The sequence below is a fragment of the Lethenteron reissneri genome, chromosome 30, assembly GCF_015708825.2.
Source record: "Lethenteron reissneri isolate LAM-NWPU_2019-01 chromosome 30, ASM1570882v1, whole genome shotgun sequence".
NCBI classification, from domain to species: Eukaryota; Metazoa; Chordata; class Hyperoartia; order Petromyzontiformes; family Petromyzontidae; genus Lethenteron; species Lethenteron reissneri.
Genome location: NC_083808.1, coordinates 1301175 through 1323302, shown reverse-complemented (window position 1 = coordinate 1323302; position 22128 = coordinate 1301175). Strand labels below are relative to the sequence as shown.

The 22128-nt window shown below is 59.2% G+C and overlaps 1 protein-coding gene across 1 annotated transcript in view; it reads right to left on the bottom strand.

Moving 5' to 3' along the window:
* Positions 1 to 519: 519 nt before the first annotated feature.
* The window catches only part of LOC133349356 (ELKS/Rab6-interacting/CAST family member 1-like), an 85103-nt gene continuing 63494 nt past the window's right edge, over positions 520 to 22128 (bottom strand). Inside the window, exons 19-22 of the mRNA XM_061562713.1 lie at positions 20734 to 20890; positions 17560 to 17661; positions 16815 to 16885; positions 520 to 690 (exon numbers count right to left, since the gene is read on the bottom strand). Of these exons, the coding sequence (XP_061418697.1) occupies positions 16859 to 16885; positions 17560 to 17661; positions 20734 to 20890 (286 nt within the window). The 3' untranslated portion in view covers positions 520 to 690; positions 16815 to 16858. The remainder of the gene's footprint in view (positions 691 to 16814; positions 16886 to 17559; positions 17662 to 20733; positions 20891 to 22128) is intronic.

Genomic DNA, 22128 nt, shown 5'->3' with positions numbered 1-22128 from the left:
AATCAACGAGACGATGAGATGTCCACCTGGCCATCCGTCGTGGCTCGTTCGTGAGGTTTGTGCTCTGGTTTTTTTTTGGTCCGTGATCTGTGATCTGGTTGCGTGAGTTCTGCGGTGGGTGATGATTTGGTGTCGTAGGTGATAATATGGGCGATCATCTGGTGTCATGGGTGTTGATCTTGTTTTCGTGGGTTATCTGGTTTCGTGGAGTATGATCTGTATGCGTGTATACCTGTATGTGTGTGTATGCATCTGTATTTGCAATGTGGTTGAGTTGGTGGAGCCGTGAAGTGCTCAGGCTCCACCGGTTCACAGTGACTGGGCCTCTGTGGTTTAGCACCCGGTGTGTGTGTGGTGGATCCCGTGGAGATCCAGGTGGATCTGGTAGAGCTCCATGTGGATCTGGTGGAGCTCCACGTGGATCTGGTGGAGCAGTAGGGGTCTCGTTTCCCGTGGTCTGCTTTTGCATTCGACTGAGGAGCAACTCGCGGTGGGTAGGGGGAGAAGGGGCTGTGTCCCCCCTCAAGGCTTGCGGCCGCGGGTGGGCTGGTGGGGGGCCCTGTGAGAGCGGGGTCCGAGTGGGTATGATGGGGTCTGAGGGGGTCCGTGCGGGGTCCATCCGGGGGGAAGGCCGGGAGCGGGGCTTGAAGAGGTTCCCCTGGACGGGGTCCCGAGGGAGGGACTCCGTTCCTTGGAGAGCTGAGGGAGAGAGGGACGGGGGAGGAGGAGAAAGAGGTCCGCACAGGTGGATTTACGATCCCAATTTCATTGCATTTTATTTTTAAAAAATGTTATTCTCATCAGACCCCGTGGTATAGAGTTTTCTCTCCAACTCGTGCCCGCTCTACCTCCCTGGCTTCTCAATGTGTTGTGAATATGGGCCATTGCCTGAAACGTAGCCTATTATATACGTTTTCTTTTTAAGGCCAGAGTGTTGTTGAAAAGGAACGTGTAGAGTTATTGTTGTTGACAAGTTGTTGTTGTTGACAAGAGAGTGCTGAGTGGTTGTTGTTTGTGCACCATTGCCAAAGCAGCAGCATCATGGATGGATGCACACACACACGCGGCACGTGTGTGCATCCATCTCCTTGTTCAACCAGGAAAGCCTCTCTGAGTCTCGTGACTCTCTTTCAGGAGGATCCTGCCAGGTTTTCGCAGTAGTCGGGGAAGTGATTGTGGCTGCTGCTGTGTGTGTGTCATCTCAGTGAGTCGACCCGTGGCACCTGGGTCGACCACGTGACCCCCTGCCAGCGGGCGTTCGACACTTCACGTGGCCTCAACGTGCACATAGCCTGGCACAAGCGTCGTGGTGATGTCACCGCCACTTAGTGGCGAATGGCGGTTGTTGTTGTGTGTAATCCCAAATGGAGCAATTTTTGCGGTGTAATTTTTCTAATTTTCGTGAAACTTCCGCACTCTGACGCTGGCACACAATGTGCCTCACGGGATCACGAACATCTACTGCACTGAGTGAAGCAGATGTGCGCGCAGTCGTAGTATTACCGTGGTTAACACCACGCAGCACAGTGTTAACCAGGGCGGCCGCTGGATTCGACCCGCGATCCTCTGCAACGAACGCAAAGAACGCGCGACTGCGAGGCCCCGTCACCGCCTCAAGCACGAATGCGGAGTTCACCTCCTGTTATTGTGAGATCGATTTGATTCCTCTTCTACCCATGATGTGTCTCGGTTCCCCCCCCCAACCAACCCTCCTATCTATCATCAGGCACGAGCAGCGTGTGTGAGCCGATCGTTTAAACACGTGGGAGGGTGGCGATGCCCCCCGAGTCTGTGAACCTCTGGCTCGATACAAAGAATAAACAAATTTTATTTTACCAGGCAAGGCCCGCTGAGCTATGTAGCTCTTCTTTTAAGAAGCGACCTGCCCACAAATGAAAACTTAACGAAGCGGCTTGTCACGTGGACATGTAGAGCAGCCAAACACTCTAAACGCGTGTGTTCTAAACGTGGAGGAGGGGAAACCCGGAGGACCCGGAGAAAAATTCACGCGACCACGGAGAGAGAGACACGCAAACTACAAATATAGAGTAGGCGTCAGGGTCGGGATCGAACCCATGTCCTCCTGTGTACCCGGCGAGGTCGTTAACATCTCCTAGCCACCGTGGCGCCCTGCGCGAGAGGACCGCGGATGATGCATTCTGATTTATATAAATTATTTACATTCTACCGCGGGGAGTCGCATTTTACATTTGTAATCGCCTCTTGTCTGTTTGTTTTTATGCGCGGAAATATATTTGGCTTGCTGGTCGGAATAACTTGGGTTGCATCCCCGGGTCTCCTTAGCCTCAGAGATGGCCCTCGTCTCAGTGAGATCTTAGAATGCTCAGAGCGCGAGTGTATGTAGAACTTCTTTCGCACCGTACATAACCAACGCTACGACCTGCGCATCGCCTAGGTTGACTCGGCCTTAATCGAGTAGCTGGTGCGATGTGTAAATACACATTATCACTGGGGAGACAAAGGCGGCCGGGTGTGGTTGTTGGCCATCCACACCCTCGTGTGCCTTACCGGCCTTCATAGTTGCTACTCGCTAGCATCACTTGCCCCAACAGTCTGTGAAGGCTATGGGAGGGGGGGGGGGGTCTTTGTCTTTTGCAGTTCGCAATCTCAATATGTGTCGTTGTGTGGCATTGTCTGTTGAAGAAAATATAATTGGAAATCCTTCTGTGTCCACGACAAAACTGTCCGCTTTAGTCCATCAGCCTACTGCCATATCTAACAGAGAGGGAAAGTCCTCGCCACGACACATCTGGGCAGTTCACCAACATTGCTTCAAGCAAGCCCGGCTCTGCTGATGAGGCACTGAATGTCGAAACCGGTCACAGACGATAGCCCCTCGACTCCCGCCTTCCTCCACCCCACTGCCCGCTCCAGGTCGCACCCCCCGCACCCCCGCCCCCCCCCCCTTTCTCCTCTCCCCGTAAAAGTGCTCAGGAAGTTTGGTGCAAAATTCCAGCTCCAATAAATCTCCCGTGGCAACAGCAGCGGCAACAAGAGCCATTAGACCGGCAGCCGTGGCAGGAAGCTGTTAGCGAATGGGCGATGTGCGCGCGCGTGTGTGTGTGTGTGCACGTGTTTGTCGACGCGTGTGTTTTACGTGTGCGTGTGTGTGTTTGTCTATGTGTGTGTGTGCACATGTGCACGTGTGAGTGTCTGCCCGTGTTTGTCTATGTGTGTTTGCACATGTGTGTGTGCGTGTGCGCACGTGTTTGTTTATGTGTGTGTGCACGTGGGTGCGTGTGTGCACGTGTTTGTCTATACTGTAGTGTGTGTGCACGTGTGTGCGTGTGTGCACGTGTTTGTCTTTGTGTGTGCGCGCGTGTTGCCTATGGGTGTGTGTGCACGTGTTTGTCTTTGCGTGTGTTTGTCGGTGTGTGTTTCCGTGCGTGTGTGGGGGAGCAGTCGTGTAGTGGTTAGTGCGCTGCGATATGAACCTGGCGAACCGAGTTCGATTCCCGCGCACGCCAACACCAGTGACGAGTATTTGATACCGGTCCTGGACATCCCCTATGTCGACTCAACCTCAAATAAGTACCTGGTGCGGTGTGTAAACATCGCCACTAGGGAGACAAAAGCGGTCAGGCGTGGTGCTGGCTACCCACCCCCTCGTGTGCCGTGCCAGGCCTTGATAGGTGCTCGATAACAGCACTTGCCCCAACAGTCTGTACAGACTATACTGGTGATCTTTATCAGTGACGATTATTTGAGCCGGTTCTTGGCATCCCCTAGGTCAACTCAGCCTCAAACAAGTACCCGGCGCCGGCCAACAGCCCTTGCCCGAAAAGTCTGCTCGAGGCGACATGGGGATCTTTGTATCTGCCAGGAATCTCGAACACCGCGCGGGGTGTTGACGCATAACCTCGCCCCTCGGGCGATTCGCGGCGAGCTAAGAGCGCCCAAAACCTGCCGGGGTTAGGAAAGGTAACCCGGTATTGGCCAAACATCCCCAAAATGATGGTTAAAAATAAACAAAATACATGTGACCACTGGTCACATATATTGGACGAAATGAATTGAAGAAAATGGTGGAGTGGGAATTTTAGGAACATATTTGTCAACTCGCGTAATCGTTCTGGTTGTAACTATCAGCGAGCCGTCGGGTGGTGCTGAAGCGGGCCATATATCAGCCCATGTTTTGTTCACGCGACAAACTTGGCTTAATTGGCGGCGTCGGGTGGAGGAGGGCTCATGACACGAATCGAGACTGTTTTGACGACGCGGTGGCCCCAACCGCGTCGCTCCGCTGCCTCGCGTGCGCGATCGCTCTCGGGGGGGGGGGGGCGGGGGCGGGGGGGGGGAATCCGCGGCACAAATTGCTCCGCTCGCATCCCGCGCCCTCCGCTCCTCTCTCCTGCTCACGATGGGGTTTTTTACTCTATTTTTTTAAACGACAGGTCAGAGGTCAAGTTGGTCTCAGATTGGGTTACCTTCGCGCCCCGCGAATTCCCAGAATGCTTTCTGCGTGGCCACGGCAACCACGAACGGCTGCCCCCCCCCCCCTCTTGGCCAGTGTAAGGGGATGGATGGGAGTTGTGTGGGGATGTGAGGGAGGGGGGAGCCCCACCTCAATTGTTCCACTTTTCACAGGGACCCAAATCACAGGCCCTGCTCTGGGGTTTTGCTTCGAAAGCTGCCATTACGCGGTAATAGCAGCAGCAGCAGCGGCAGGGATGGGAAACGAGGGGGGGGGGGTAGGGGGCCGACGTCATTTTCATGGTCGTCACCATCATCATCATCATGATGAGCATCGCGGTTATCATCGTCACTGCCACGATCACCAGCCTCATCAGATTCATCATCATCATCATCGTGACAACCATCATTATCATGAACATCACGAGGGTCATCTTCGTCGTTTTAAGACTTATCATCGTTATCATCATCACTATAATTACGGTCACCATTAACCCCAACATTAAGACAAAGATCACCCGTATAGCCTCAACAGACTTTTGGGGTAAGTGCTATTAACTGCACACGAGGGCGTGGGTGGCCAGCACATGTATCCCTAGTGGCGATGTATACACACCGCTACACCAGGTACTCATTTGAGGCTGAGTCGACCTAGGTAGGCCCAGGACTGGTTCAGATAATCGTAGCTGGTGTTGGCTGTGAGCGGGAATCGCACTTGTCTCGCCGGGATCGTAGCACAGCACGCTAACCGCTACGCTACCGCTCCCATAATTAACGCGCACACACAGACATACACACAGAGACACACACAGAGATACACACAGAGATACACACAGACACACACACAGAGACACACACAGAGACACACACAGGCATACACACAGAGACACAGACACACACACAGAGACACACACAGACATACACACAGAGATACACAGAGACACACAGACATACACAGACATACACGGAGACACATACACGCATGCGCGCACCTACACGCTCTGAAGAGGACCATCTGAGTTAGATTCCTGGCCACGGCTCATATCAGTGGCGAGCCAAATCTAAACCGCTCCTGTGTCCCTCCGCACTTCTACCCGCACCGACCAGCGTGGTGAAGTATGGTCAAATAACCCCCATTGCGCGATGGGGGTTATTATGGGTTGACAAGGAGGGGGCGGGGGGGCTGTATAGTTCACTGAGAGGCAGCGTAGTTGGGTGGGGGGTGTTGGGGTGGAGTTGGGGGGAGGGGCTGGGGGATGTGGGGGATGGGGGGGCGAGCACCCCCCCCCTGTTTGTCCTGGTAAATGAGGCGGCACTCAGCTCGCGGGACAAACACGGGGGGAGGGGGGATGTGGGGGGTCGGGGGGGGGGGGCTATGTGTGCGCGGTGGAAGTAGAGAGAGACGGGGGATCAGGAGGAGGAGGAGGGGGTTCCGTGAGGGGGGGCAGGGTAGTTATGGGGGGGGTAGTTAGGGGGGGGGTAGTTGGGGGGGGGTAGTTGGGGGGGGTAGTTAGGGGGGGGTAGTTAGGGGGGGGGTAGTTGGGGGGGTAGTGGGGGGGGTAGTGGGGGGTAGTGGGGGGGGGGTAGTTGGGGGGGGGTAGTGGGGGGGGTAGTGGGGGGGGGGTAGACCCACAGGGATTAAGACGTCTCATCCATTGTCTGTTTTTGTGATGCAAATTCCAGCACCGGGGCGCGAATTGCAGCGCGAGCGCACGGGCCGCGGGCAGCCCCCCCCCCCCCCCCCCAACAGCCCCCCCCCCAACAGCCCCCCCCAGCCCCTCCCCCAGCCCCCCCCCCAGCCCCCCCCCCCCCCAGCCTCCCCGGCCCCTCCCCCTCTCTGCCACCCGCCCGAGCTGAATGCAGAGTCTGGCCACCCGGCATCGATCCAACAGCGCGGTCTGCAACTATCATCGTCGTCATCATCCTCGTCGCCATTCAGTCAATCTCTCTGGAATCCTCCATCTCTTCTTCATGAAGAAGGATCATTGCCCGAAACGTCGCCCATTACATTGGTTTGCATTTAGAGTAGGGTGGTGTCACTGACGAATATGTTGAGTTTGCTTGTCGTTAGTGCTGTTGTACGGTATGCAGATGAAGGGGCAGCCCTGCAAGTACTCGCACACGCCCGTGCTGGCCTCCACTCCAGAGCTCCTGTACAGAGTATTCGGCCTACTCTTTCACACTGCCCAGTGCGTCTTGTGAGGGTTACGAGTTGCCAACACGCGATCGACTAAATTCAAATAAGTACCTGGTGCGCCCCGTACACGTCAGCGCCAGAGAGACAAAGGCGGCCGGGCGCGGTGCTAGCCACACGACCCCCTACGTGTTGCGTCCCGGCCCTCGTGGGTTGCTACTCGCGAACAGCACTTGCCCCACAGTGCGTGGAAGGCTATAAGGGGGATCTGTGCATATGTGCGTGATGTGTGTTCTGCGAGTGTGAGACGTGTGTGTGTGCGGGTGTTTGCGTGTCTTTGTGTGTTTATGTTCGTGTGTGGTGGGTGACTTGTGTGTGTGTGGTGTCTGTATGGATGTGCGTGTGCGTGGTGTCTGTATGGATGTGCGTGTGCGTGTATGGCCTTCATAGATGCTCGCTAACAACACTTGCCCCATCACTCTGGTATGGCTATACAGGGGACCTTTGTCTTTGTGTGTGCGTGCGAGTTGGCGGTCGGGGTGTCTCCTTCTTCCAGCCGTAACCTCCTTCCCCTCTCGCACTGGCACCCAGGTCCCCCCCCACGTGTCCCCCCCCCCGTGTCCCCCACCCCGTGTCCCCCCCCCCCCCCCGTGTCCCCCCCCCCGCCCTCCACGCCCACGTGTCCGGCTCCCTGACCCTGACAGATCTCCGAGCTCGCTGCTCCAACAGCTGCCGTCGACATTTTGACCCGAGCGGGATCTGAACTCTCCCCCAAAACCCGCACCCTCCCCTCCACCCCCCGTTACCCCCCTCCCCTCCACCCCCCGCGCCACTCCCCGTCCTCCTTAGCACTTCTCCCCTCTCGCCACGACTCCGACCCCTTCACCCCCATCACCTCCACCTCAGCTCCCCATCGCTCTCCTCGAGTTAAACGATGGGGGGGGGGGGGGGTAGCTCAACCCCAGCGTTAGGCGAGACGTAGGCCCAGGCTGACCAGCGAGGTGAAGTTTGGTCAGCTGCCCTCCACGAGCGGCACGGCGCGGATTGACACGGGAGCTGCTCCCACGGGACACGTAACGAAGTGGTGAAGGCGCAGCGCTGCACACCCCGGTGACTCGAGTTGGACACCCGCCCACGGCTAACATCAGTGGCGATTATGCGGGGCCTGCCCTGTGTGCACCGGGAAGACAAAGGTGGCCGGGCGCGGTGTTGTGGGGGAGGGGGTGGAGAGGTACCTGCGCCGCGCTGCGCTCGATCCTCGCATCTGCCGGGGGTCCCGGCCGCCAAATGGGAGCGGGCTCGAGCGTGTGGGGGTGAGGCTCGTGGGGGTACATCGCCCCCCCATCGTCAGGCGGCAGGAAGGGATTTTGGGGGGGCTGCTTGATTCTGGGATGGGGGGGGGGTCCCTGCAGAAGGGCGGGGCTGGGCGCTGGCTGGGGAGCGGGGTCATGGGGAGGAGGCTGTAGGTGGAGTCGATTCACGTGGCTCATCTGGGGGTCGGCGGGATGGGGCAGTGGGGGGGGGGGACACAGGAGAGGGGTCATAGGGGTCAAACGGGGGGGAGGGGCACATCGCCCCCCCCCCCCCAACATTGCAGTCGTGATGTTCATGATCACAGATTGTGACGACCCCGAGTCGCGAATCCCATGGGGCAGTTGAAGCAGTGGGCACGTTCGTTACAATCACACGGCCTCGTTCGTGACCCCACGGCACTATACTTGGGTACGAGACGGTACATCGGCAAGTCGTGCGTGGTGGGGTCAAGTGTGGGCACTCCCCACCTCTTCCAAGACATCTGCCCAGTGTGCAAGTATGGGCAAAATATTCCCCCCTTCTATAGAAGGGCTCGCAAACAGTGGCGTGAGCAAGCACTTGCAGGGCTGCACCTTTACCTCTTTACCGGTGTCCGGTAAACATCCCCGGTTCGTCACACCGCGATTCGAGAACGGATCGATGAATCCACCCATCGCCACATGACCCAGGGCTCAGCGCTGGTGATTAATGTACTTGGTGGTTCATTTGCCTCTCACCACCACCATCATCATCATCGCACCACAGCTGCAGGGAGACCCGAAACCATTCTGGGTTCGCATTCACGGAGGGGATCAGAGTCGCGGGGGCAGTGGGGGGGGGGGGGATCAAAGGGTGGTGGCGGAAGGAGTTGGGGTAGGGTTGCCACCTCTGAGCTACACACACATCATAGGAAGATTTCTCACAAAAAGCAGGGGGAGAGCTCCACGTGGACGTTGCAGAGATTCCGGATTCGCACCCAGCGACCGCCCTGGTTATTACTGCAGTGAGTGGTAACTATAACACTACTACTACTACCGTCTGCTTCACTCACAACTGACGTTCGAGATCCCGTGGCGACATTCGCAAAGAGCGGTCTACTGTGTGCCGGCATCATGGACCAAGTTTTCCTAATTGTCTACAACGACGCCGCATGCAGCGGCTCACAGCAGCAGGGCCCCGGCTCGCTCGCTTGACCCGCTGCTGCCGAGCTGCCCAACGCCGCTTGAGACGAGGGACCCCCCCCCCCCCATCGCCCGTCGCATACACTGAACGTGCACACGCGCGGCGCGGTCCAGACGTCCCTCCTCGTATCGGATCGGGCTTGCTGGAACCAATTCTGGGGGGGGGCGGCCATAGTGGAGGAGGAGGGGGGGGGGGAGATCGGGAGCCGCTTGCGAGCGCGGCGCCCGGGGCTCGAGACTGGGCCGCGGTAATTGGCCGCGGTAATTGCGGGTTGCATGGCGAGGGGAGAGCAGGCCGTCCGAGTGGAGAGGGCACCTGAGCGGTAATTGTTGGTTGTAGGGAAATAGCTTCGCTGGTGATGGCTTCCCCGCCCCCACCCCCATCTCCAGTGCTGCCGCTTTGATGGGGTGGGGGGGTGGGGGGGTGGGGGGGTGGGGGAGCTGTCAGGGTTGGGGGGGGCGCCCCCGGGGAGGACCGGGGGAAACACCCCCTCCCCCCACCACCACTTTCATCCTCTCCCGGTGATTTCACGAATCGTCGCGTTTCGTGAATCGCGATTCCGTTCAATCGCCGCCGCCGCTGCTGCTCTCGGAAGATCGTGGAGAAACATCGCGGCCTCTGGCGGCTGGAGGCGGCGACGCGAAGTGGCCATCTCTGTGTGTCCCGCCGATTCCACGCTCTTCCTCCGCACTAGCACGCTCCTACTTTCTCGACTGCCGTACTGCAACCTTCGGGCTGCTGCTTGTGACAATTTGGGGGGGGGGGCGGGCAAGCGGAGGGGGGCCAAGGGGGGAGGGGTTGAGGGGGCCCGGCGCGCGCGGTAAGGTGAGCCCCGCGCATAACCCGCATAGCTGCGCCGGCAGTGGGCGAGGTGTGTTTTGAGTCGTGATGGGCTCGGCTCCTCACTTCAAAGGGGCATGGGATGGGGCCCCTTCCGCGACCGATATCGCCTTTCTGTCGGCACGCAGAATCACCACCGCCCCCCCCCCAAACACCACGGTTACTCCCCCCCCCGCCACAACCGTACATGGACCGCCTATACCCCCTCCTGAAAATGGAGACTTGCATCAACACGCCCCCCCACCGCCCCCCTACCCCCCCACCGCCCCCCTACCCCCCCCCCACCGCCCCCCCCCCACCGCCCCCCTCCCCTTCTGGGCGAGGAGCGCAAAGCCACGTGCGGGGTTCCATCCGAACAGCCACTCGAGCGGTCGTCCCACCGCTACAAAGAATCCCCGCCTCCAGTTCCCTGGCTGCTGGCTGGGCTCCTTCTCTACCGCACCCTAACCCGCACCTCCGATTAGCACGGTTGGCTACGTACGGTGCGAAAGAAGTGCAACACACACGTCGCTGCTGCGTGCCGGAACTAGCTGGGTAACTGGCTAAACGGGGTTTCCTGCGTTGTAGATAAACATCGAGTTGAATTTAACTGGTGGAAGATTAAGTTTGTCAGACGTTTAATCTTAATAATAATGATGGATAGTGACACCCGAAGAGGCGAGGGTAATGAATGCAGAAGACCACGGTTCAATTAAAATCGCTCTAACGTTTCAATCCGTGCTCCTTTTAATGTGATTTTCTTCGGCAAAATACTATTTAAATAATTGAGAAAATATTTTTTCAAAACCTCATAATACATATAGTATCTTTGGCATTTTATTCCTACATTTAAAAAATCTGGATTACTCTTTGTGCTCCGAGTACAGGAAGATTGTGAGACTAGCATGGACAGAGTAGTTGTTTACCTAACGCAGCAGGTACTACTAGATTTGAAAACTAATTTCCATAGAACTGCTTTTTGTGTTTAGTCTGTTGTCCTTCCCCTGCACTTCAGATTAGCACGGTTGGCTACGTACGGTGCGAAAGAAGTTCAACAAACACACTGCGGTTCTCGTTTAAGGCTGAGTAGACCTACGGGATGGCCACGACTGGTACAGATAAAATCGCGACGATAACTCGCGTAAGGATGATCCAAAAATCACGGAGACTTCCCTCCTGTTGCTGCGAGGGATCCGGCCACAGTAATGGGGGGGGGGGGGGGGGGGGCTGGTGTCTAAAACTCTGGAGACACAAACCAGGGCAACACAAAAATGCCAAACTCGGTTTGCCTTGAGAGCTTCCGTACTGCTAATTAAGTGCTTCCGGAGACAATCGCGCTTAGGGAGGCCACCGCGTCTCCTAGCCCCATGCGCGTGCATGGTTCTTCTTCCTCAATTCTCTCCAGTCGGCGGGCGGGAGCGCACGTGACCTCGTCACTGCACCACTTGTGACGCGGCGGCGGGGCCGGTTACCCCTCCCCCTCCCCCACGTCCCCCTCCCCTAACGGGTGTCACTAACCGAGCACAGCGCGAGACCCACAGCGCATGAACACTCCCAGTGCCACGGGAGCAGAGGCGGCGGGCGGGCGGGGGGAAGAGTGACAGAGATGGGGGAGGGGGGCCAGATGACTCCCAAGTGGGCGATTAGACTCCTCGTCTCCCTGGGGCCGGGTGGGGTAACCCCCCTCCCCCCACCACCCCCCTCCACGCCAACCCCCCCTCCCCCCACCACCCCCACCTCCCCCCAACCACCCCCACCTCCCCCCAACCACCCCCACCTCCCTCTCTCCTCCATCCCCCACCAGACTCGGCACCCTCCCCTCCGTCCCACGCGGGATAAGCGAGGCCCGGTCCTGTCACATCCACAATGGGCGGCAATGGGGCAGGGATTAGCGCTGAGTGCGGGAGACGCGAGGGGGAAAGGGGTGGGGGGGGGAGAAAGGGGTGGGGGGGGGGAGAAAGGGGTGGGGGGGGAGAAAGGGGGGGGAGGGGTGGGGGGCAAACGACGGGGGGGGGCGAGCCAGGCCTCTGTACACACATAGTGCCCGCATCACCACACGGCCACCCCACACGGCCACCCCCCACACGGACACAGGGTGAGAGCATCACTACGTGGTTGTATAGCTTCACACCACATGGACGTGCATATGTTGAATTTCTTTCGCACCGTACGTAGCCAACCACGCTGACCACACACAATCACACAGTCACACCGCACCACACTACCACTCACACCACACAGCCACACCGCACCACACTACCACACACGCCACACACCACCGCACCACACTATCATACAAACCACACACAACCAGACTGCACCGCACTATCACACACACCACACTACCACACAGCCACACTGCACCACACTACCACTCACACCACACTACCACACAGCCACACCGCACCACACTACCAGACACGCCACACACCACCGCACCACACTATCACACAAACCACACACAACCAGAATGCACCACACTATCACACACACCACACTACCACTCACACCACACTACCACACAGCCACACTGCACCACACTATCACACACACCACACTACCACACAGCCACACTGCACCACACTACCACACACACCACACAACCACAGAGCCACACCGCACCACACTACCACTCACACCACACACAACCAGACTGCACCACATTACCAGATACAACCACACAGCCCATCTATAATTTAATTTAAACTTTCTTACACTCGAATACACAGCGCTTATTTGGATAAAAAACAATCATTCGTCAATTACACTATGTCCTCGAAAGGCAACGTATATAAGAGTCGACGTTCCGGGCAATAGCCCTACTTCATAGCACATAAATAGCGGCTAGGGAGGTAGGGTTGATGTCGGATAAGGGGTGGGGGTAGTTAGTTGGTTTGGGGGGGCGGAGGTTGTAAGGGGGGTTGGGGGGTGGGGAGGGGGGGAGTGGCTTAGGGGGGGAGTGGGGGGGGGTATCTACGCCCCCCCTCTCGCCGCTGCTGTTCAATGGCCATGTTGTTGCTGCTGCTGTTGTTGTTTTGTGTCTCGCCCATTGAATCAGATCCCGCTCCGTGCTCAGACTAAACACGAGCAACCACGTGACAGGAGGCAGGGGAGGGGGGGTGTCACGGTAGGGGGGGCAGGTGGCGGGGCGAAGGGAGGGGAGAGCCTGGCGGGGGGAGGGAGGGGGCCAGGTGTGTCGGGGAGTGAGGAAAGGAGGTGGTCCAGGTGTGGAGGCAGGAGGGGGGGCCAGGTGTGCAGGGTAAGGGGTGAGGGGGGGGCGACATGTGTGCAGCGGGGGGGGGGGGGGGTTCTGCATTCCACCTGACACCTGGAGGAGGTCAGGTGTGCAAGGGTCGCAGGTCAAGGTGGGTTCACGCGTGCTGATTCCTGCTGATTCCTGATGGACTCGGGCGGGGACGGGGGGGACACTGGAAATCGCGTCCTCGTTTAGGCGATTCACCCCCCGCCCCTAATCAAAGGTAACAGTATTTCCAGTAAAAATTCCAACCATACAGGACAGCATCTACCGCGCCAACTCAGTGACACTCAGTGACACTCACTAGTGACACGGAAGCTCAGCGAGGCTTCCGTGGTTAGCTTCGAGCCAATTGTGCACGCGTCGGACATCTGGTACCACGTGGCACGCACGAGGGAGGTGATGATGAGCGAGAGCCTCGTGTTGTTTGATGATGACGACGATGATGACAGCACAAGTGGGGGGAAGGGGGGGAGAGGTGGGTGTAGGGGGGCACTGGGGACCCCACTAACGATATAACGAGGGCTTCATTTCAGCCGAACCTGTCGCGGTTGGCAACTCGACAACAATGTCCGCACTTGCTGTGGCTGCGGCTCCTCCACCACGCGCCAGCCACCTACTCCAGTCGACACCAGCGACCACAAAAACAACGTTCGGTGGGAAATTAAGTCCGGAAATTTGCAAAGAGACAACACTCACACACAGAACCCCTGGGACCTACATAGAGACCCATACACTCCCACAGAGACCCATTGACTTGCAAAGGGATCCATACACTTACAAAGACTCACCGACTTACACGGAGACCCACTGACGTACATAGAGACCCATAGACTTAGAGAGACGCGCAAATATTGAGTGAGAAATTAAGCCACGGGCGCTACAAAGCGGCTGCGTAGCCCTGTCTTTCACCCCCCCCCCCAAATCCCTACCCCCTGCCCGTGCCCCCCTCCAGCTGGCCTGGCTGCCCCATAGAGACGTCCCGTATGGCGGGGCAGGCGCGTTCCATCCTCTTCTCAGTTCCCCCCCCGCCCCCCTCCAAGGAAATTTTCCAACAAGTATCGTGAATTCCCATGGAGTTTGGGAGGATGGAGGGGAGGGGGAGCGCTGGGGGAAGCCGCACGTCATCACGGCACAGCTGGCCACGTGGGGCCACGAGGAGTCGGGGGGAGGGGACACCCGGGGGAGGGGGCCCTTTGGAGTGGGGGTGGGGGCATACCGCCTGGGCCCCCTGCTCCCCCAGAGATCTTCACGGACCCCCGACCCGGCAAGATCGCAGGGGGTCTCTGAGTGGGCGCAGGGGGAGCAGGGCACCGCCGGCCCGGTACGAACGCAGCACGGGTCCCAGGGGTGGTGGAGACGAGGCTGGCTCTAACCTGGAGCCTACAACTGATGGAAGTCCCCGTGGGTTCCATCTACCGTGTATCTGTACTCATGTGTCCTCACCATGCCCCCGTATCCCCGTGTCGTCATGCCCCTGTGTCTCCATGCCCCCGTGTCCCCGTGTCCCCGTGTCTCCATGTCCCCGTGTCCCCGTGTCTCCCCGTGTCTCCATGCCCCCGTGTCTCCCCGTGTCTCCATGTCCCCGTGTCCCCGTGTCTCCCCGTGTCTCCATGCCCCCGTGTCTCCCCGTGTCTCCATGCCCCCGTGTCTCCCCGTGTCTCCATGCCCCCGTGTCTCCCCGTGTCTCCATGCCCCCGTGGTCTCCCGTGTCTCCATGCCCCCGTGTCTCCCCGTGTCTCCATGCCCCCGTGTCTCCCCGTGTCTCCATGCCCCCGTGTCTCCCCGTGTCTCATGCCCCCGTGTCTCCCCGTGTCTCCATGCCCCCGGTGTCTCCCCTCCCCGTGTCTCCCTGCCCCCGTGTCTCCCCGTGTCTCCATGCCCCCGTGTCTCCCCGTGTCTCCATGCCCCCGTGTCTCCCCGTGTCTCCATGCCCCCGTGTCTCCCCGTGTCTCCATGCCCCCGTGTCTCCCCGTGTCTCCATGCCCCCGTGTCTCCCCGTGTCTCCATGCCCCCGTGTCTCCCCGTGTCTCCATGCCCCCGTGTCTCCCCGTGTCTCCATGCCCCCGTGTCTCCCCGTGTCTCCATGCCCCCGTGTCTCCCCGTGTCTCCATGCCCCCGTGTCTCCCCGTGTCTCCATGCCCCCGTGTCTCCCCGTGTCTCCATGCCCCCGTGTCTCCCCGTGTCTCCATGCCCCCGTGTCTCCCCGTGTCTCCATGCCCCCGTGTCTCCCCGTGTCTCCATGCCCCCGTGTCTCCCCGTGTCTCCATGCCCCCGTGTCTCCCCGTGTCTCCATGCGATGTGGAGCGATGAAGCTATCTCTGTCACGCGGACCTCGGTGAAGGCACCAGGCACCCCCCCCCCCCCGCCAAATGAGTGAATTAGTGTGCCCAGCTGGCGCCCCCCCCCATGTCACGTGGCTGTGACCCCCCCCCTCCACCCCGCTCTGACGTGACGCGCGCCCGCCAACAAAACCAGTTGGGCCCCACGGTGGGGGGAGGGGGGGGCGTGTCACGTGACCGAGGGATCGTGGTCCGGGTGGGATTCCTCATACCTGCCTGTTCAGCCAGCTTGCTACTCACCTCGCCACCTACCTGGCGATGCACCTGCTCGCCGGTCTAGATACCTACATTCTTACCTCCCCACCTGTATAGCTGTCGACCTAGCTACATATTTACCTGCATTCTTAACTAAGGGGCCGTCCATAAATGGCGTCACGCGATTTTGGACGATTTTTGCCCCCCCCCCCGCCTTCGTCACACGGCGTCACAAAAGTCAGACCCCCCCCCCTAAAATATGACGTCACAAAGCTCTGCCCCCCCCAAATTAAACATGCTTCAAATCGCTTTAAACTATTGTCATTTTAGTGCGTATTTAACGTGGCGCTGCACTCTGATGTTGTAGGAGAAAACATTCATTAAGAAGTCTATTTAATTAAGTAGAACGTGTTGTCTATATTAATTTAAAGTTGCGCATTTTGATGTGACGTCACATTTCTCAACCCCCCCGCTCGTCACACATCGTCACAAATGTCTGACCCCCCCCCCCCCCCTAGGTGCGTGACATGTCTACCGAACGACTTAGCTACCATTCTACCTCACTGTTTAACACCTAACTATCTACTTACCCACATAGCCACTTACATTCCCGCATGCCAACCACGGCACCACACGGCACCACGCTGCACGCGGAGTCGCGTGTGTGCCGGCCTTCGTTGGTGCTGCTCGCTCGCAGCCCTTGCCCCATCAATCTGTTCAAGGCTATATGGGGGATCTTTGTCTTTGTGTCACCAATGACACAGAGACAAAGACACACTTCGAAGACAAAGTTCCACCGTACAGCGTGAACTTAATTGTTGGGGCAAGTGCTGCACACGAGGCTGGTGTCCGGCCAGTACCACACCCGGCCGCCTTTGTCTCCCTCGTGGCGATGACACAAATGCACATGAACGCAAACGAACATTCCGTGTGGCAGTGACTCGGTGGAGTGTGTGGGGGGGGGAGGTGGGTGGTAGAGTGGGTGGGCAGGTGGGGTGGGTGTGGGGGGTGGTAGAGGTGGGCAGGTGGGGTGGGTGTGGGGGGGAGGCAAGGTGTGAAGACCGCGGGGGCTGGTGGAGGGGGGCGGGGTGCGGGGGCATTGGTGGAGGGGAGGGGTCGGGGTCACACCCACGGGGCGCTGGGGTCACGCATTTCTCACCCCTCTGAACAAAACAGCTGCTCGGGTGGGCGCGGCGCCTCTGTTTAGGCCCAAATTCCCTCCTCATCGTCCTGCGAGGTGGAGACAAAGGGGGGGGGGGGGCATGGGAGTTTGAGACGGGGGGGGCAGTGGGGGGCAGTGGGGGGGGCAGTGAAAGCCACCGTAGGGAAAAGTGAGCGGGGCCGAGAAGGGGAGAGGGGGGAGAGCAAAGGGGGCAGAAAGACAAAGAGGGAAGGGTGAGGTGGGCTGATGAGACGCTCACCACGCATTGTCAGGCAACATACAAAGATCCCCCGTATAGCCTTACTAGACTCTTGAGGCAAGTGCTGTTAGCGAGTCACACCTACGAAGGCCGGCACGGCACACGAGGAGGTTGGGTGGCCAGCACCAGGCCCGGCCGCCTTTGTCTCCTCAGTACTGATCTATATATCATATACTTACATATTTACTTGTGTGTATCTGTATAGGTATGCATGTATCTGTATGGATGTATATGCATATTTCTGTGTGTGTATGTATCTGTGTGTTTGTGTGGGTACGAAAGTTGGCACAGTAGGGAGCACAGCTGCTAGTGCATCTGCCAGTGATCTCAGTCAGTCAGCCCATGGCACCTGCTGGGTCTGTCCAGGGACCTCCTCCTGTCAGCGAGCATTCGAGACTTTCACGTCGCCTCAAAGTGCACCTAGCCTGGCACAGGCGCCGTGGCGACGTCGCCTGTCACTTCGTGGCGTTGGTGGGTACGTGCCTGGTCAGGAGACGGTCCCTGGTTGGACACGGGACCACGACCCAGTGATCGGTGGTAATCGTCATCGTAGTTGTCCGCCATCAGCTTCATGCGGTTCTGTGTCTGCTCCAGGCAACCCGGGGGCGAGAGGCGAGGGGGGGAGGGGCGAGGGGAGGGGCGAGGGGAGGGACGAAGGGGGGAGTCCATCATTTTATTGCAGATTCCAAAACACTGATAGAATGTGATCGTCACTGCTACAGTGACAGCACAGATTGGGCCCAAGTGGGAATCCTATTCCTCTTCCTGCTGCTGCTGTTTCATCGATGGGATGGGGCATCCGGCTCTCACCTCACTGCTGCGCCCGACAGAGTGAAGCGGCAGGCGGGGCGAGTGGTGGCCCGGCACTCGCCCATTCCCTCCACTCACTCACCTTGCTCACCCACCCACTCACCCACTCACCCGCCCACTCATCCGCCCACTCACCCGCCCACTCACCCACCCACTCACCTCACCCACCCACTCACCACCACTCTACAGGCCACCTCACTTCCCTCTCTGCTTCTTCCCTCGTACTGCTGCACTCTGGAATCCCCTCTCCCATCGTCGTCTCTACCCCCTCCAGGCTCTTACCTTGTCCAATTCAAGACGCGCATTACACTCTTAGCTATTGCAACTAAGATGGTGCTGTTTGTTGCTGGCCGCTTGGCAGAATACACCTGGGGGTGGAGCGTTGGTGCAGTGGCTTGCGCACTGTGCTATGAACCCGCCCATCCTGACTGACATTTCCAGCCACGGCGACCATGAGTGGCGAGAAATATCTTAACGGAAGCCTTCATCCAGCAGTGGATTAGCAGAGGGACTGCAAAGTACTATTACAATATCATTCTAATCGGGATGGAGCCATGGTGACATGGGCGCGTACAGAGGCGGGGACCGGGTGGTCCTTCAACATCGCAGGCCTTCATCCATCCAGCAGTGGACTGATCATGGCTGATGGTGATGAATGAACACATTCCTTGGCACGTTGTGGCGAGGGGGCGGGCGGGTGGGGGGCTGTGAGTGGAGGAGTCGGAGGAGGTGATGGGGAGTGAAGGCGCAGCGGTTAGCGCTACGCTGCTACCAATCTGGCGATCCGAGTTCGATTCCCGCTCATGGCCAACACCGGTGACGCTTATCTGAACCGATCCTGGGCCTCCCCTAGGTCGATTCAACCTCAAAAAAGTACCTGCTGCGATGTGTAAACATCGCTACTAGGGAGACAAAGGCGGCCGGGCGTGGTGCTGACCACCCACCCCCTTGTGTGCCGCCCCGGCCTTCAAAGGATGCTACTCGCTAACAGCACTTGCCCCAACAGTCTGTTAAAGACTATACGGGGGATGTTTATCTTTGGAGGTGGTGCAGCATCAGCAGCAGCAGGAGGTGGAGGAGGTAGGAAGGAAGGAGGAGGGTGCGGCGTGACGCCCGAGGCGGCCTGCTCAGCGTCACGGCGAGCGGGGGGCGGGGGGCGGGGGGTGGGGGGGGGGAGTCGTTATCAGCGCGCGTCTCCGGACCCCCGATAGCGCGGGCTGGCTGATGGAGAGGGGTCGGTCACGTGGGCGCGGGGCGAGCCAGGCGGGGGCGGGGGGGCAGGTGAGGCGGGTCGGCGAGGAGCAGGGCCGGGGTTAGGTGAGTCGGTGAGGGTGCCCCAATGGGGGGTCCGGGGGGGGGGATAGCCCCGTGCCTTGTGAGCGCGAGAATTGGTGTTGATATTTAGCAGAGAACAATGCGTTGTACTACGTCTTGTTTATGGACGTAGGATGACCGCGTTTAAACAGTTTGATATGTCTATATCGGCCCCTGGGGAGGGCGGCGTGAGGGCGGCGTGAGGGTGGGTGGAGTGAGTATGGGTGAGGAGGGAGTGGGTGAGGAGGGAGTGGGTGAGGGTGGAGTGAGGGTGAGGAGGGAGTGAGGAGGGAGTGAGGGTGGGTGGAGTGAGTATGGGTGAGGACGGAGTGGGTGAGGAGGGAGTGGGTGAGGGTGGAGTGAGGGTGAGGAGGGAGTGAGGAGGGAGTGAGGGTGGGTGGAGTGAGTATGGGTGAGGAGGGAGTGGGTGAGGGTGGAGTGGGTGAGGGTGGAGTGGGTGTGGAGTGAGTGTGGGTGAGTATGGGTGAGGAGTGAGTGAGGGTGAGGAGTGAGTGAGGGTGATGAGTGAGTAAGGGTGAAGAGTGAGTGAGGGTGAGGAGTGAGTGAGGGTGAGGAGGGACCGGATGGAGCTGCGCGGTGATGGCAGACGATGTGGGGGGGGGGGGTGAGGGGGCAGGGGAGGGGGTGCAGAACGCGAGGATGACAGCCGGGAGCGGTGATGCCTCAGGGAGCATTAACCCCTGGCCCTGACCCTAACCCCTGACCCTGACACTCGTGATGAATGCCCCATCGCCAACAAGGATCCTAACTCGAGACCATCCTCTGAGCTCAACCACAATCGCGTCCACAGCTTAAACCCTCACCCGAAACCACAGCCCAATCCTCACCGCAACTCCCAAACCCCTGCAGCCGAACCTCCACACAAAAACCGCAAATCTCACTTTAACTGCTGACCTCTCACCCACATCCTCAACCTCGGTGCTTAACCCCTCACCCCAACTGCAGCGTTAACGCCCAGACTCGATCGTAATCCCAAGCCGCAATCCCAACCCTTAACCGAAACCCCACATCTACATCCGAACCTCAACAACTCTCACCCTAACCTCAACTCTCACCCTAACCTCAACAACTCTCACTCTAACCTCGCCTTAGCCCCCAGCAGTGACCTGCATCATTTAGCCTGGCCGTAACAATGCCCCTTGTCTTAACAATCACCTGACCCTAACGTTCACACTGAGGTTGACCCTGTCCACCGATATTGACCGAAGCCTCACGTTGCCAATGATGCCGCCCCGGTCCTCACCTAGACGCGGTCATTAACCCTGACCTCTAAATCATAACGGTGTCACACGACCCTAACCCATGCAAATGACCCTGACCCTCACTTTAATCCTAGACGAACCCTGAGCCTAACAATGAACCCGACCTCTAAAATTGACCCTGACTATAACACTTACCATGTTAAGATGTCTCTGACCTATGCCCGTGACCCCAAAGCGAATCATGATTCCGGTTGACCCCGAGTGACCCCGTGCCCCCCGAGTGACCCCGTGCCCCCCCCCCCCGCGCCACCTGCTGCTTGAGCTGCTGCACGAGGCGGTCCTTCTCCTGCCGGAGGCCCCCCACCTCGTCCAGGGCCTTCTTCTTCTTGGAGGAGGAGGAGGAGGAGAGCTCCAGGAGGGCAATGTTGGCGTCCTTCTCGCTGATGGCGGCCAGCAGAGCCTCCTGCCTGCGGGGAGAGCGGCAGGTGGGGGGGGGGGGGGGCAACAAGGGGAGAGGGTGAGGGAGAGTGCAGAGAGAGAGTGAGGGAGAGTGCAGAGAGAGAGTGAGGGAGAGTGGAAGGGTCGGGGGTGCGAGGGAGCGTGTGGGTGAGCGAGGGACGAGTGTGTGAGTGAGACAGAGAGAGTGATGAGGGAGGCACCGTGGAGGAGCAGAGATGGAGAGTGAAGGGGAGTGGGGGGAGTGTGGAAGATGAGTGAGAGAGAGCGGTAACGAGCGAATCTAAAGAGACGAGGTAGACGAGAGGGAGGAGGAGGAGGGAGAGTGAAGGCATGGTGCGGTGGGGGGGGGGGGGAAGAAGGAGATGAGTCAGACGAGAGGGAGGATAAACGAGGCAAGAGGAGGAGCGGAGCGCGGCAAGTCGACGAGGAGGAGGAGGAGGTTGTCACGCGTTGGCAGGTGACTTCACTGTCTGCCACAAACACTTTCATCAGCAGCACTGCCCCCAACACTTCAAAGCGCTCTCCGCATTCCCTGCCCTTGCCCCGTAGCCCAAACGGGGCAAGCGGTGGTGGGGAATCTAGCGGCGCCATGCACCTGCCTCGTGACCTCCCTCCCCTGCCTCGTGACCCCCCTCCCCTGCCTCGTGACCTCCCTCCCCTGCCTCGTGACCCCCCTCACCTGCCTCGTGACCTCCCTCCCCTGCCTCGTGACCCCCCTCACCTGCCTCGTGACCTCCCTCCCCTGCCTCGTGACCCCCCTCACCTGCCTCGTGACCTCCCTCACCTGCCTCGTGACCTCCCTCCCCTGCCTCGTGACCCCCCTCACCTGCCTCGTGACCTCCCTCACCTGCCTCGTGACCTCCCTCACCTGCCTCGTGACCTCCCTCCCCTGCCTCGTGACCCCCCTCACCTGCCTCGTGACCTCCCTCCCCTGCCTCGTGACCCCCCTCACCTGCCTCGTGACCTCCCTCACCTGCCTCGTGACCTCCCTCCCCTGCCTCGTGACCCCCCTCACCTGCCTCGTGACCTCCCTCACCTGCCTCGTGACCTCCCTCACCTGCCTCGTGACCTCCCTCCCCTGCCTCGTGACCCCCCTCACCTGCCTCGTGACCCCCCTCACCTGCCTCGTGACCTCCCTCACCTGCCTCGTGACCCCCCTCACCTGCCTCGTGACCTCCCTCCCCTGCCTCGTGACCTCCCTCCCCTGCCTCGTGACCCCCCTCACCTGCCTCGTGACCTCCCTCAC